Consider the following 14,659-nt stretch of genomic DNA (forward strand, 5'->3'; position numbering starts at 1 on the left):
AAAAGCAGGCCTGTGGAGGATGGGGTGGGGTGGGGTGACGGGGTGGAATGCCGGGAGGGGCCTCTGCTCTCCTCTGCAGTCGCTCCTGGCAGCCTCCCTCTCAGACACCAGTCCCTGGGCACCAAGGGAGCAGCCTGGGAAGTAGAAAGGAAACAAGGGGAATAGATGGAGCTAAACTCAGGTCAGCAGGTGGCTTGCCCTGCAGCTGCTGATAGGCGCACCTGCCTTGGTCCCCAGTAGCCCAGAATTAAGGATGCTTTATCAGCGATGTGACTGGGTATAAGCCAGCCAAGTTCGACTTTATGTATTTCAGGGAAAGCGGCCCATCGCAGGACACAGCGCTAAGCAGGCAGACAGAGCCTGGAAGTGAGCAGGTTGGGAACATAGTCCCAGCCTCATCACTGATGATGATGCTGTGACTGTGGGTGGGTTACTTTCCTTCTGGTCACAGTTCATTAACTCAGTCCTTTAGTCCTTTAACTCAGGCAGTCATCAGAGCACACTCTGTAGTTGGCACCAGGCTGGATGCCAGGGATGCAGAGGTGAGCAAAATCACATCCCCTGCCCTCACAGAGTTTACAGTCTAGTAGGTGGACAACACATCATCTGATGAGTGGATGTAAAACTATAATTGCAGTGAATGCTGATGAAGGGAACATGCCCGCACTGGGAGAGCGTATGGCAGTGGGAACTCACCGAGTCTTGTATGATCAGAGAAGGTTTGCTGCCAAACTGAAGGATGGAGGAGGTTAGGCTTAAGTCAAGGAGGAGACAAGGGTAAGTGCTCCAGGTGTGGCAGACAGTGTGTGCAGCAGCAGCAGCAAGCCAGCCCTTCCTCAGGCCTGGGCGGAGGACAGAGGGGGAATGTGGTGCCCGACAAGCCGCAGAGCTCAGCGGGGTCTCTACCCTGAAGTCACTGTGTCATCTCTGAATCTCCTTCCAGCCACAGTTCTGGGTCATGTCAGTGTAGTCCTGAGACTGAACTCGGTCCATTTGCTCTGAGGCTGAGGACTATAGATTTGTCCAGAAAGCAGAACAATTACTCAAACAATGCATCGAGTACTCTGCCTGTTTATTTCAATTTTCTGCATATTTGAATCACAGTCCTTTCTTCGCTTGATGGTGGGTTGCTTTGTGGCAGTAACAGTGATGACTGGATGAGTCCAGAGATGGACTCGCCTCCACAAAATGATCATGTGTGAGCCCCAGAGCACTGAGGCATCCCTAGGGAAAGCTGGTATGCAAGGATGTCTCCGGGAACACTGGCAAGGCTGTCCTCCAGGGCTTGTGAAGCCAGTGAGGGGGCTGCGTGCCCAGGCCCTGGCATGACGTCTCCGTCACCCCAGATGTCAGACGGGGCCTCCCAGATGGGTCCCTTTTCACTGAGACATAGACTTAATTGCATAGTGTAGGTGCTTCCTCCCTGCCTCCTTCTCTTCTCCCCCCACACCAGATTCTGTCATGGACATGAGAAAAGTGAGGCGCATGGGAGAACTGCCTAGGCGAGCATGGCCCAAAATGTGTGCGGTGTTCACATGTACTACCCATGTGGTCAGATATGTTTGGGAAATATGGACCCATACAACCTTGCCTTCATGCAGGATTTCCCACTTAGGTGTCTTCTTGCTTCTCAGAAAGAGGAGAGAGGAACACACAGAACCCTATCTCATGGAGGGTCCCTAGGACTCGTGTTCCCCAGAGTGTAGCTTTGAGAAATGCTCCTCTAGGCTTTTCAGAGACTCCTGGAACATAACCTCTTAGGGTTTGTTGTTTATCAGGTGACAGGGTTGTGGACAGAGAGGCCGTGACTCTGGCCTGACATCTTCTGGCTAAGTTCAAGTCATGAACAGAACACAAGTGCCTCTGGTCCACACCAGGGCTCCCTCGTCGCCCAGCCTGGTTTCTTTCACACATCGCAAAGGGCACGGAGGGGAGGTAGCATCTGGTGAACACCCATCCTCAGAAGAGTTCATTCTAGAAGCGAGTTGCTAAGCTATAGGATCTCGTATGTGCACACCATAATCATCCCATTCCATCATGCTCTAAGCACACCGAGGTGGGTATCTTACCTTCTCCCCTTTTCACAGACAAGGAAACCGAGGCTTAGAAGGGTTCAGTCACCTGTTTGATCCCTTTGAGTAAGGAAATTGCAGAGTCAAGGTTTGAACCCAAGTCAGCTTGACTTCCCTTGAAGCACAAGGTCTCATTCAGTCCTTTCCGTAGCTGTGCAAGGTGAAAAATAGTCCTCCCTCTGCAGTCAAAAAACTGAGACTCAGAGAGGTTAAGAGAGATGACAGGGTCCTGCAGCCAAGGATTGGGATAGCTGGGCACAGACTCCCCCTGGGGGTCCTCCACCGTGCGGCCTTCCTGCCAGTGCCACATGGCCCGACAGCCGTGAGGGGCTGAGTTCTCGTGTCTACAGTGACCGAAAGGGCATAGCGGTGAGTGGAGAGAATCCTAGACCTCTGGATGGGCTTGAACCCCTGGCTGAGGTGATACCTGTTTCCATTAACCCTGTGCCGAGCTTAGTCCTCCATCACTTTAAAAGAAAAGCCCAGGGAAATGGTTTCTTTTGCTTGGCTGGCAAATCAAAACAACCACATTGCCTCTGTCTGACCCCTGCTAGTAGGAAGATTATTTGGCTAATTAGGTAAAAAGCCTTCATGCACATGTACATATTTTAACCCTAATGAGCTGTCGGCAGGAAAGGTTTGCCCTTGACCTGGTTCGCCAATGGATCTCTCCTTTCCTTGGTGGAAAAGACCAGCAAGGTAAACAGAACCTTGTTTCCATGGAAGCCCCTTGCTGGCTTTTTCTTTTCAGCTCTTGAAAAGAATTACTTGATTTCTCTTTATTGTGGAGGGGCCTCATCCAGTGGGTCTGTGGAGCCTTTTGGTGGAGGTTGGCCCCCTCTCTCACACCAGACTATTTTCGGGAGCTTTGGTTGCATTTCTCTTTCTGTCTTTCCTTCAGATCATTAACTCTCAGGCAGCAGTGTCCACCTTCTGGTCACTCCTGCTAATTAAAGTCCAACAGAGCAAAGGACTTGACCCTGGAGAAAGTAGGATACACTGAAAAGCCGAGGAAATTTGTCCAGAAATGGAAGCCCCTATCAGTTTCCTTTTTGGGCACAGAAGATTAGACCAAGACACCCACATCCACACCTGGCAGGGACACTAGCCCATCCGGCACCTTCTCTCTGAATCTTTGATGCCCCATTGTGGGCCATGTCAGAATTACAGCCAGCATGAGCTGTTCTTAGAACACAGCCAGCAGCCACTATTTTCTAAGCGTTTGCTGCGTGCCAAGGAGTGGGCCACATGCTTTATATCTGTGGTCTCAGTGAATCCTCATTACTCCGTGGTAGACTTATTATCCTGATTATTCAGATGAGGAGGCCTGAGCACAGAGAGGTTAAGTAACTTGCCCAAGGTCACACAGCTACTAAGTGGCAGAGCCAGGATAAGGACATGCCCATTGCTGTCATTTCTTAGGGAGGCCTCTGGCACTGCTGCAGCCTGCCCAGAGGAAATCAGTCACGATAGGAAACAGAGGGTAGATATTTTTCTTCCCCCCAGTCATGGGGCGGTGGGGATTCTTTGTATTGAATTAAACAAAGTAAGAGTGAGGAGTTAATTGTCAGGGCCAAAAAGAAAGCCAGAACAACACACTAAAAAAAGAAAGTCAACATTAAACAGGACAAAAAGAGATTCAGGATGAGGCAGGGCCAATTCCATTTCACATGGCTCATGCCATTTTACTACATTCTTGTACATTACAGAGACTGTTTCCTCATCTATAAGATGGTGGTGATGAAGGTACCTTCCTCATAAAGATGTTTTGCATGGGGAATTTCCCACACTACCCTGTGGAACACTTGTTTTCACTGCAATAACTATGTCAAAGACAATATTAAATGCAGTTAAGCAGGCTTATTTACTACAGAATTTCCCTAAATATTAATTATGTAAATATGTGTTATGAATTTTCAGGAGGAAGCAATGTTTCCTGGCCCAGAATCCTTTTCCTGGGAGAATGCATGTTAAGATTTATTTCTTGGAACCCCTGAGAAAAGGGTTTAATATACGTCATACAATACCTGCTCTTGAAATAGGCATCAGTAAATTCTAATCCCTTCTCTTTTGTGTCCAAATTCAAATAATCATAGCTATTCTTTCTAGATTTTGAGCTGCATAGAGTCAGGGGCTGGGTCCGTCTTGTTCCTTTCTGTATTCCAATATCACGCATAGCAAGACATTCCATAAAAATTTGATGAATGAATAAGTAAACCAATGCATGAATGAATGACGTTTCATGTAGACCTAGCCTGCTCGTCATCTTCACTGCTGGCTTTCTTTGCCATTTGTAGTTGTATTTGGTGAGGCCAGTGGGAGCCCTCAGACACCTCTGAGAATTTTCATAAAACATTTTTTCTCTTTTCAGTTTTAACCTCGGTGAGCACCATATCTTCTGATAGAACCCGTAACTGTAGCCTCTAACCAAATAATTTTGCTTCTTCTCAGTGAAGTAGTCAGATATATCATATATATATATATGATATATATATATATCATATATATTTTGAACAAGACATTTCTAAGTGTTCCCAGTGGATTTTCACCTGGATATGAAGAGGTCTGACGCTTCCAAGAAACAGACTGAAAAGCACTTCACTGGAGCGTAAACCAGCCCTGAGGATACCAGGTTTCCTCTGTGCGCCGGTTGTCAGGCAGTGATGGAGGGCCCACTGGTCAGTGCTGTGACTGCTGATTAATTTAGAACAGGATTTCCAACTCTTGTTCTTTGGGCATTATGCAAAAAAATAGAATTTTAAGTTAAGTAGTAGTTGAATTGTTTGAAAATCTGACAGTTTTCCTTACTGAAGAACTCAGAAACTGTATTTCAACACAGCATTTTCCAGGCTTATCTAACATTCTTTTGGAGCCTTTCCAAGTCCTTTCTTCTGGAGTATCTAATAAGGTTGTTGTTCAGCAGAACACCCTTTGAGAAATACTAGATATATGGCCAAAAGTTACAATCCAGTTTTCATGATCTAGAAAATAGTTCTGCTCATCAAAATGCTGAAACAGAAAAATTGTGTAAAGCAATTATCCTTCAATAAAAAAATTGATTAATTAAAAAAAAACCCATGGAAGAGAGAAGATAAGGCAACTCCTTAATTGAATAGGGTGATAAAAAGAGCATAAAGCCAGGTATGTTTTGTAAAACAAACCAATGAAGGCTATTCATGGTACTTCAGAGAAAAAATGATTGTAAATTATCCAGTTTTCTTATTTACATCATAGTAGACATAACTTTTTTGTATAATTCTTCAGTGTATTCTTGCCACTTCTTCTTAATATCTTCTGCTTCTGTTAGGTCCATACCATTTCTGTCCTTTATTGTGCCCGTCTTTGCATGAAATGTTCCCTTGGTATTTCTGATTTTCTTAAGAGATCTCTAGTCTTTCCCATTCTATTGTTTTCCTCTATTTCTTTGCATTGTTCACTTAGGAAGGCTTTCTTATCTCTCCTTGTTGTTCTTTGGAACTCTTCATTCAAATGGGTATATATTTCCTTTTCTCCTTTGCCTTTGGCTTCTCTTTTCATAGCTATTTGTAAGGCCTCCTCACACAACCATTTTGCCTTTTTGCATTTCTTTTTATTGTAGATGGTCATGATACCTGCTTCCTGGTACAGTGTCACGAACCTCCGTCCATAGTTCATCAGGCACTCTTGTCTATCAGATCTAATCCCTTGACTCTATTTCTCACTTCCACTGTATAATTATAAGGGATTTGATTAAGGTCATATCTGAATGTGGTTTTCCCTACTTTTTTCAATTTAAGTCTGAATTTGGCAATAAGGAGTTCATGATTTGAGCCACAGTCAGCTCCCAGTCTTGTTTTTCCTGACTGTGTAGAGCTTCTTCATCTTTGGCTGCAAAGAAAATAATCAGTCTGATTTCAGTATTGACCATCTGGTGATGTCCATGTGTAGACTCTTCTCTTGTGTTGTTGAACGAGGGTGTTTGCTATGACCAGTGCGTTCTCTTGACAAAACTCTATTAGCCTTTGCCCTGCTTTATTCTGTACTCCAAGGCCAAATTTGCCTGTTACTCTAGGTATTTCTTGACTTCCTACGTTGGATCATCGAAAAACCAAAAGAGTTCCAGAAAAACTTCTGCTTTATTGACTACACCAAAGCCTTTGACTATGTGGATCACAACAAACTGTGGAAGATTCTTTAAGAGATGGGAATACCAGACCACCTGACCTGCCTCTTGAGAAATCTGTATGCAGGTCAGGAAGCAACAGTTAAAACTGGACATGAAACAGCAGACTGGTTCCAAATAGGGAAAGGAGTACATTGAGGCTGTATATTGTCACCCTGCTTATTTAACTTATATGCAGAGTACAGCATGCGAAATGCTGGGCTGGATGAAGCACAAGCTGAAATCAAGATTGCAAGGAGAAATATCAATAACCTCAGATATGTGGATGGCGTGACCCTTATGGCAGAAAGCGAAGAATTAAAGAGCCTCTTGATGAAAGTGAAAGAGGAGAGTGAAAAACTTGGCTGAAAACTCAACATTCAGAAAACTAAGATCATGGCATCTGGTCCCATCACTTCATGGCAAATAGATGGAAAAACAGTGGAAACAGTGAGACTTTATTTTTGGGGGCTCCATAATCACTGCAGATGGTGACTGCAGCCATGAAATTAAAAGATGCTTACTCCTTGGAAGAAAAGTTATGACCAACCTAGACAGCATATTAAATAGCAGAGACATTACTTTGCCAGTAAAGGTCCGTCTTATCAAAGCTATGTTTTTTCCAGTAGTCATGTGTGGATGTGAGAGTTGGACTATAAAGAAAGCTGAACACCAAAGAACTGATGCTTTTGAACTGTGGTGTTGGAGAAGACTTTTAAGAGTCTGTTGGACATCAAGGAGATTCAACCAGTCCATCCTAAAGGAAATCAGTCCTGAATATGCATTGGAAGGACTGATGCTGAAGCTGAAACTCCAATACTTTGGCCACCTGATACAAAGAGTTGACTCATTTGAAAAGACCCTGATGCTGGGAAAGATTGATGGTGGGAGGAGAAGGGGATGACAGAGGATGAGACGGTTGGGTGGCATCACCAACTCAATGGACATGAGTTTGAGTAAACTCCGGGAGTTGGTGATGGACAGGAAAGCCTGACATGCTGCAGTCCATGGGGTCACAAAGAGTCAGACATGACTGAGTGACTGAACTGAACTGAGACATAACTTACTTTCTGTACTATTTCATAGCGTAGATGAGTTTCTTTTTTATAAGTGTGGAGTTGGGTTTTCATCTTCAAGTTTCTGAATAAAAATGGCTCTTGAAAGAAAAAGACTTAGAAAACTCACAAGTTCTTAATTGACTTTTTGTTGTGAGTTAACATGTTCTGAAATGAAGAATAGAGCACATCCCTTTTGAATGTCACTGTTCCATACTTATTAAACTCTTCTGTGAGTAAAATAATGTATCAATTACTGAACAAAGCAGACTCATTACAGTTTGAAGGGTAATGCTAAGCTTGCTTAGAAATGAAGAGAGAACTTTTAATTCCTAGAGCAGGGATCAGTAACTATGGCCCACCACCTGTTGTTCATAAAACTTTATTAGAACACAGCACCGCTCATTTATTCAGATATTGTCTGTGTCTGTTTTCATGCTTCGTTGGAAGAATTGAATCACGGCAGCAGAGACCTTATGGCCCTCAAAGCCTAGAGTCTTCATTATATGGCCCTTTGTAGAAATACTTGCAATATCTTTCACAGATTTGTAGAAATACGGCAAAGGGATGCTGGAGATTACATAACTAACACCTTTATTCTGTAGATGGTAAAACTGACACCAGAGAAGTTAGGGGATTGTCTCCCCATCAGAAAAGACAAAGATAGATTTCTTTTTTTTTTTTAATCACATGTAATTTTAATATAGATGTGCCAAAAGTTGGCTGAGTGGGTAACTAACCTCAAATTTCACAAACAGTTCATGGGTAACCTCCTTTTGAAGCATACTCAGTATAGTTTCTAAGGCATGCATTTGATTAGTTAGAAGGAGACATGCACTTACTTCTATACTGTTTAATTTTTCATGGATTTTTATTGGAATACAGTTGCTTTACGCTGTTGTGTCAGTCTCTGCTGTATAACAGAGTGAATCAGCTGCACGTAGGCATATATCCCCTCTGATTTGGATTTCCTCACCGTGCAGGTCACCACACAGCATTGAGTAGAGTTCCCGATGCGATACAGTCGATTCTATTAGTTATCTATCAATATTTTATACATAGTAGTGTATATAAGGTATCAGCACCACCTGAGAGGCTGCCGCCACCTGGAGTGCTGGTTGAGAAGGTCTCAGGGCTCAGAGAGAAAGGATGCAGAAACTGACTAATCATCCATGGTCCAGGGGTGGGAGAGCAGCAGGATATATGCTATGTAGGTGTTTTGGATGCGAACTGTGTCTGCTCCATGAATCGCTAATGGTTATATTACCATCTCCTTCCCTGTATGTCTGCCCTGTGAACACTGTCTTCATTGGACCCCAAACAGAAGTGTTGCATCAGGCCCTCATTAGAAACACTACTGCCTAGAAGTTCATAAGTGATTCTATACAAGTTCATTCAGATGCCTTTCTTAGGAGCAGCCTGCCTACCCCATCACACTGTCTAAAAGGATTTGTCTGTCACACAGTACTTAAGTTTTAGTGAAATAGGTCCATGGGAGCAAAGAGTAAGAGTGTTAATTGTAAAGTCATGAGTTCCTGGGCTTTTGTCGTCACCCAAATTCAAAGTCTCCATGTTTGTGCTTTTGTGCAGCTGGACAATCCGGATGAGCAAGCAGCCCAGATCAGACGAGAGCTGGACGGCCGTCTCCAAATGGCAGACCAAATAGCCAGGGTAAGGAAACTCTGGGGACATGTGTTGGGGAACCAGAGCTGAGTCCCACACAGGGAGAACACTGACTGTTGAGGGCTGTGGAAAGACAAAACTGAGAATCAGAGAGGAAGAAAGATGAGGACAGTCATCCTGATGGAGTCCTCAGCCCTCCTCCTCAGGGCCACTGTCCTTGAGACAATGCATGTATTTCCTGTACTCCAATCCATACTCAGATCCAGCCTCACCTTCCTTCCGAGTCCCTGCCTTATGTTTCCACCCGTCTGCTGAGCATTTCCACTTTGATAATCCCCTTCATTTTAAGTTGGATGTGTTCAAAATCTCACTCCTTACCTTCTTCCTCTGACTGAGTGCCCATACCTACTTTTACTCCTCTTCATGTGGCCTCTGTCTAATTACTGTGGATGACACCTCCTGGTTATTGTCGATTTCTCCTTCCTCCCCACAACACTCCATACTCAGTCTGCCACTCAGCTCATTGATTCTGCCTCCCAAACGTGGGTCAGATCCCTTTTACTGCATTCCAGCACCACTGCCGGTGCTTCAGTTCAGGTCCTCATCTTCCAGGCCTGGATCTTACAGTAGCCTCCAAATAGGGATCCACTCCCTTGCCATTTTCTGTCCATCCTGCACATAATTGTCATTCTAAACCTTGTATATGGACATCTCAAAACAGAGCCTCAGGATCCTTCAATAGAATACTCCACTGTCCCCAGAACAGAAGCTTGCTCCTTTAGAATGACATTCAAGGCTCTTAATCCACAGACCACATCCTTCCTTACTGGCCTCACCCTCCCATTACTTTCCCACCAAGACTCCCCATTCCAGCTGCACAGAATGTCTCCCTCTAACATGTCCAGGCCCTTTCCAGCCCCAGTGCTTTTGTACTCACTAGCGTTTCAACCTGGAATGACCTTCCTCCTCTCTTCTACTTATCACGCCGTCCTACTCAGCCTTCAGTCCTCAATTTAAGACCCCTTCTCTAAGAGCTTGTCCTCCCCACTTTTGTGCTTTCTTTTTTGCTGTATGTAAACCCTTATAATGACAGTTCATGGAGTGGTGATTCTGATGACTGAGAATGATGAGTGATGACTGAGTCTCCCAGTAGGTAGGATTGCTTTAGAGTTGGGGTTTTGCCTTCCTAATGATGACCATGAGCCTAAGTGTTACCTGCTCTTCTGCTGTTCGTTTGTGTGGTTATTCACAGTAGTCACACTAGTGGTGTTTATTAGTATTGCCTTTGTGTCAAGCATGTTAAATGCTTTACATGTACCATCTCATTCAGTCCTCCAAACGGTCCTGTAATGACATTTCAGTTATTCTTGTTTTAGAGAAGGGAAAAATCTAAGCTAAGCAATTCTGTAATAGTTAAGAGACTGCACTAGACCTTTAACTCAAGTCTGACTAAGTATCAGGACTGGAACAGGGTGAGATACTCACCTCAGATTCAGAATTAAAAAATTCCGGGTGGGAGGATGTGGGCATCAAAATAATATTTTAATGCAATACTTTAAAAATCATAACCAATGCAAAAATATCCATGAAGAACAAAATATCAACGTTTTAAATAACAGCAGCCTACTGATTCCTATGGTAGCCACAGGCCTTGTGTGCACGTGAGGGTGGGGGCTGTGGGAATTGAGGATGGGCAAGATGGACACAGAGTAGAGCTTGGCATTCAGCCTTCCTCTTTATGGGAAGAAGTGTATCAGGATTTGCACACATGGAAAGGAATTCTACTGGAGGAGAAACCCAAGGGAGATTCCAAGAAGCAGGAAAATTCCCTTTCATGCTCAAGCACTTTTGTTGAAATATTTTGCATCTAGTTTTTGGACACCTTCAAAGTTTATATTCGAGTCAGTCTGGTGGCTAAAAATAGTATACAGTTGTTTGGCTAAAGGTAGTGTAAAAGACTCTCAGTTTGAAAATCCTGCTTAATGTGGGAGTAAACATCAATAAGGCTTTAAAATGTACTTCTCTAAAGTCAGTGTCTCCTTGGCAGATTATCCAGAAAATAGAGGTTAGGGTTTGCTCTTAGGCAGCTATTATATCCACAGCTAGTAAGTATTCAAGCAACTTAAAATTTTATACACACTTCCAAAATGAGCTCATGGCACCTTTATTTTAGTTGTCTTGTTTACTTTGAGGCTTAACAAGATAATTTTAGAAACTCACGTAGGCTAATTTTAATTTTTTAAATATCATGGATGAACAGCTGTTAGCATAGTGAGCCAAGTTGCTCATTTCTGATCAGTAAATGAAGAAATTCTCTCCCCTGGCCCACATCACTGGATACTCTGACACCAAATAGAGTACCACTGACAACTTAGAACTAGACTTTCTTGAACAGGGAAATACGCAACTGAAGTGAATCTGGGTCAAAATTTACAAAGAATGGAGAATAATATCAGAGTATATTGAGGGTATATTTAAACATTCAGGAGGATTTCTGTGAGTCTGCCCACTACTATCTTCTGCTGTCCTGGACATTTACTGTCTTCTTTTGCAATATTCATTCACACGCTTGGCCTCCTTGGAGGCCAAGGAGTTACTTTGTCCTGGCAGTGAGCTCCTCATGCGAGTGAAATCAGTCGCAGCTTCCAGCCTATCCTGGCCACCAGTGATTGGTCCAGAAGTGGGTGCACCTGACCAATGAAACCCCTGAGACCTATGGACCATGAACGAACAGAGCTGTGTTGTGTAGTGGTGACAAGATGTTTGCAGTCGTGTTCAATTCTTCCACGTAGGGAAGAGAAGAGAAAAGAGTGGAGCCAGTATACAGAAGTAAACAGACAGAGTATCCTGAGATCCTCAAGATGTTCAACCCCCCTAGATCTACTTTGTCTTAACCTGCAGCTATAGAACTACTTTTTGTCCCGTTTAGTGGAATGCCAAGGAAAATAAATTCTCCTTCTGCTTAAACTAACCTGGCTAATACTAAGGAAAAGTGCGAACTATCTTGTCTACTAGAAATTAAATAAAGTATCAAGTTCTTAGAGAAGAGCTAGTTCGTGAAGAGATATTGAAACAAAGCACCCTTGCTTGTCTTCTTTCAGCATGTCCTGATTTTTCTATTTCTAGCATCACAGTGAATTTTATTGAGGGTGTGCAATTCAACCCATATGGCTGAACTTCAGCTCCTGTAAATATCATAACCAGAAATTCCTGGAGATAGATGTCATCTGCCATACATAATTCACTCTGTTCTCTGAATTATAAGATGAGTGTCTGGATTGCAAATTAGAAGCTCCAACACAGGGAAGCTTTTTACAAGAGGGTGTCGATTCTAAGAATTAGGGAATGTCTCACAGAGCCCATGGGCAAGGTATAGCCAAGATCTAGGAAGGATGTGGAACCAGGGGCCACCCAGGGATCAAGGTTTCCCCTCTTCTCTTGAGTCTGTGTGTCCCATTCATTATTCCTTCTTTCTCTGCAAATCATCTTTATTTGCTTCTCAAATGAGAAACATGGCTATTCCACAGGTTTTCATTATGGCCAGATAGGAAATGATTCAGACAATCAACCTGTCTCTCTCCCTGTCTCCTCTTTCCCCTTTTTTCACTACCCCTTGCACATTCACAATCTCAAGAGTCAGGCCTCTGAATGACCCAGCTTAGTTCAAGGGCCAGCCCCCGGAGCAGTTGATCAATCCACCATGAAAGGGAGTAAGGGTCTTAATGAAACACGTGGATGCTGGTGATACATCACTGAGGGTGAGGATTCTAACTCTAAAAGCAGGGCTGTGGGTAGAGTGGTCATTATAAATTGGAAGCTGCTTGAAGATATACACAAAAAACTGTTGCTTGTGTGGTGTTTACTATGTGCCCAACTCTCTCCTAATCATTTTACACCTGAGAACCTATATGACCCTCCAACAACTTTATGTTTATGAGAAAGGTGCTATTATTATCCCCTTCTGAGGATAATAGAAGAGGTTGAGGCATAGACGTTAGAGGCCTTGGCCAAGGTCATTCAGTGACCAGAACCTTCTCTCTCAACCATCATGCACACTACCATCCCAAAATGCCATCCCAAACACAAAGCTTCATTTCCCCATCATCCCAATCCAAGGGTTTGATATGCCTTTCACCCAGGCCTTCACCTCTCTGCATCCTGACCTCTCTCTGCTAATCGGTCCTTTATTAAATCACACTGGCTGTGTGATTTCACATAAAGTCTTATTCAGACCTGTGACAGACAATTCTGGGCATTGCAATAGTTCTCCCCAATTCAGGCACATCAGAAAGTGTAAGTGGTGCACCAGAGTGCACCTAGCTAGTAAGGAGGAAGCTGAGTGCTTTAATTCCAAGTTTCATGTTCTTTCTTTTCAGTAGTCAGATGACGGGCAGGAAGTTCCACCAGGACAGGACTGTCCCAGCCCCTCCCTCCCTGACGGTTGCCTCTCCTGGAGCCTGCTTTCTCTCTTCCACAATTTACTGTGCGTTCCCTTCAGGTCATCCAGAGGCCCAAATGAAGCAGTAGCACGTGGCAGGCAGAATGGGCTCCTGGCATTCTGAATCCCTTCTACTTTGATTACCTTGGAATCTGGGAAAGAGGTGGTAGGGACCTTGGTGGTTCTGCCAGCAGCATTCTCATCCTCACGCAATTAAACCAAAGGCAGATGTGTGTCCTTTCTTCCTCGGAGAGAAAGGAGCCAAGTGTGAGGTGGCTTTCCTCCACCCGCAGCCCTACCGTGTAATGTGTCAATTCAGTCACACCAGCATCCAACGAGTCATCAGACAGACAGCTGTGTGAGCCCTCACTGTGAACATCAGAGACGCTGCCTTAAAAGTCCCATGAAGGGACCTGAATGCATTTCTAAAAGTCTGGTAGGAAAGACTTCTTAATCCCTGCTCAAACATTTTCCCAAATCCTCTCATGTTGACATTAAAGTTCCCCAGATTTCACCCAGGAATTAAGTCTGAGTTATTTAAATTATGTGATTAGAAGTTGACATTGGAGCTTACACCGGCAGCTTGTGGCATTAGTGCTGCTGTGATATTTGCCATTTCTTTTGGCCACATTTTGGGGTAAAATTCCAAAATTTTTGAGCTAATTATATAAGACAAATACTACAGCTTCTGCAGTATTAGAGGCAGAGGTCTGGGAGTGAAATACCACTGGTTTTTCAAGCTATCATTTAAATGTTGAGTTGCCATTTAAACCCTATTCTCTGCAGAGCAAAATGACTATCTCATTCCGTCGTCCCATTGCAAACATGATGATGTGCCTACGTGAGAAACAGCATCCAAATATTTCTGTGATGGAAAAGTTCTGCTCCCTGCATTGCCAAAAGTCAGATCAGAGTGGATCCTCTCCTTCCAGAGAATGATACCACCTCCACCTTAATAAATGTTCTTGGACCTGGCATCTATCCTGGGTCATAAAGTAGCATAGTGTCCAAGCATATAGTAATTTAGTTCAGTTTTTTTCCTGAAAAATGTGTGTAGGGAGCATCTCCCTGACTCTGACCTTTCACAGGTAGCTAAGAACCCAGGGGAATCTGACTTCAAAGAAAAATCTAAATGCCAGGGAGGTTCATTCAAAGGAAAGTAAGTCTATGTAATTCATAAAAGCTAGGAAGTGCAATGAAGCCACTTAAGCACAGCTTTGAGTAAAAGAACCAATCCAGGAAGCTGTACTAGCTGTGCCCCAAATGCTTCTAGTATCTGTGATACTGATTTTTACAATAACTACCAAGACCTCCTTTCTCTCATTTAACA

At 43.7% G+C, this 14,659-nt stretch overlaps 1 protein-coding gene across 1 annotated transcript in view; it reads left to right on the forward strand.

The window, feature by feature from the left end:
- The window catches only part of CADPS (Ca++-dependent secretion activator), a 439,169-nt gene that overhangs the window by 169,978 nt on the left and 254,532 nt on the right, over positions 1-14,659 (forward strand). The window contains exon 4 of the mRNA XM_010851925.1: positions 8,859-8,939. Within this exon, the coding sequence (XP_010850227.1) occupies positions 8,859-8,939 (81 nt within the window). The remainder of the gene's footprint in view (positions 1-8,858; positions 8,940-14,659) is intronic.

The sequence above is a fragment of the Bison bison genome, unplaced genomic scaffold, assembly GCF_000754665.1.
Source record: "Bison bison bison isolate TAMUID 2011002044 unplaced genomic scaffold, Bison_UMD1.0 scf7180017864304, whole genome shotgun sequence".
Lineage (NCBI taxonomy): Eukaryota > Metazoa > Chordata > Mammalia > Artiodactyla > Bovidae > Bison > Bison bison.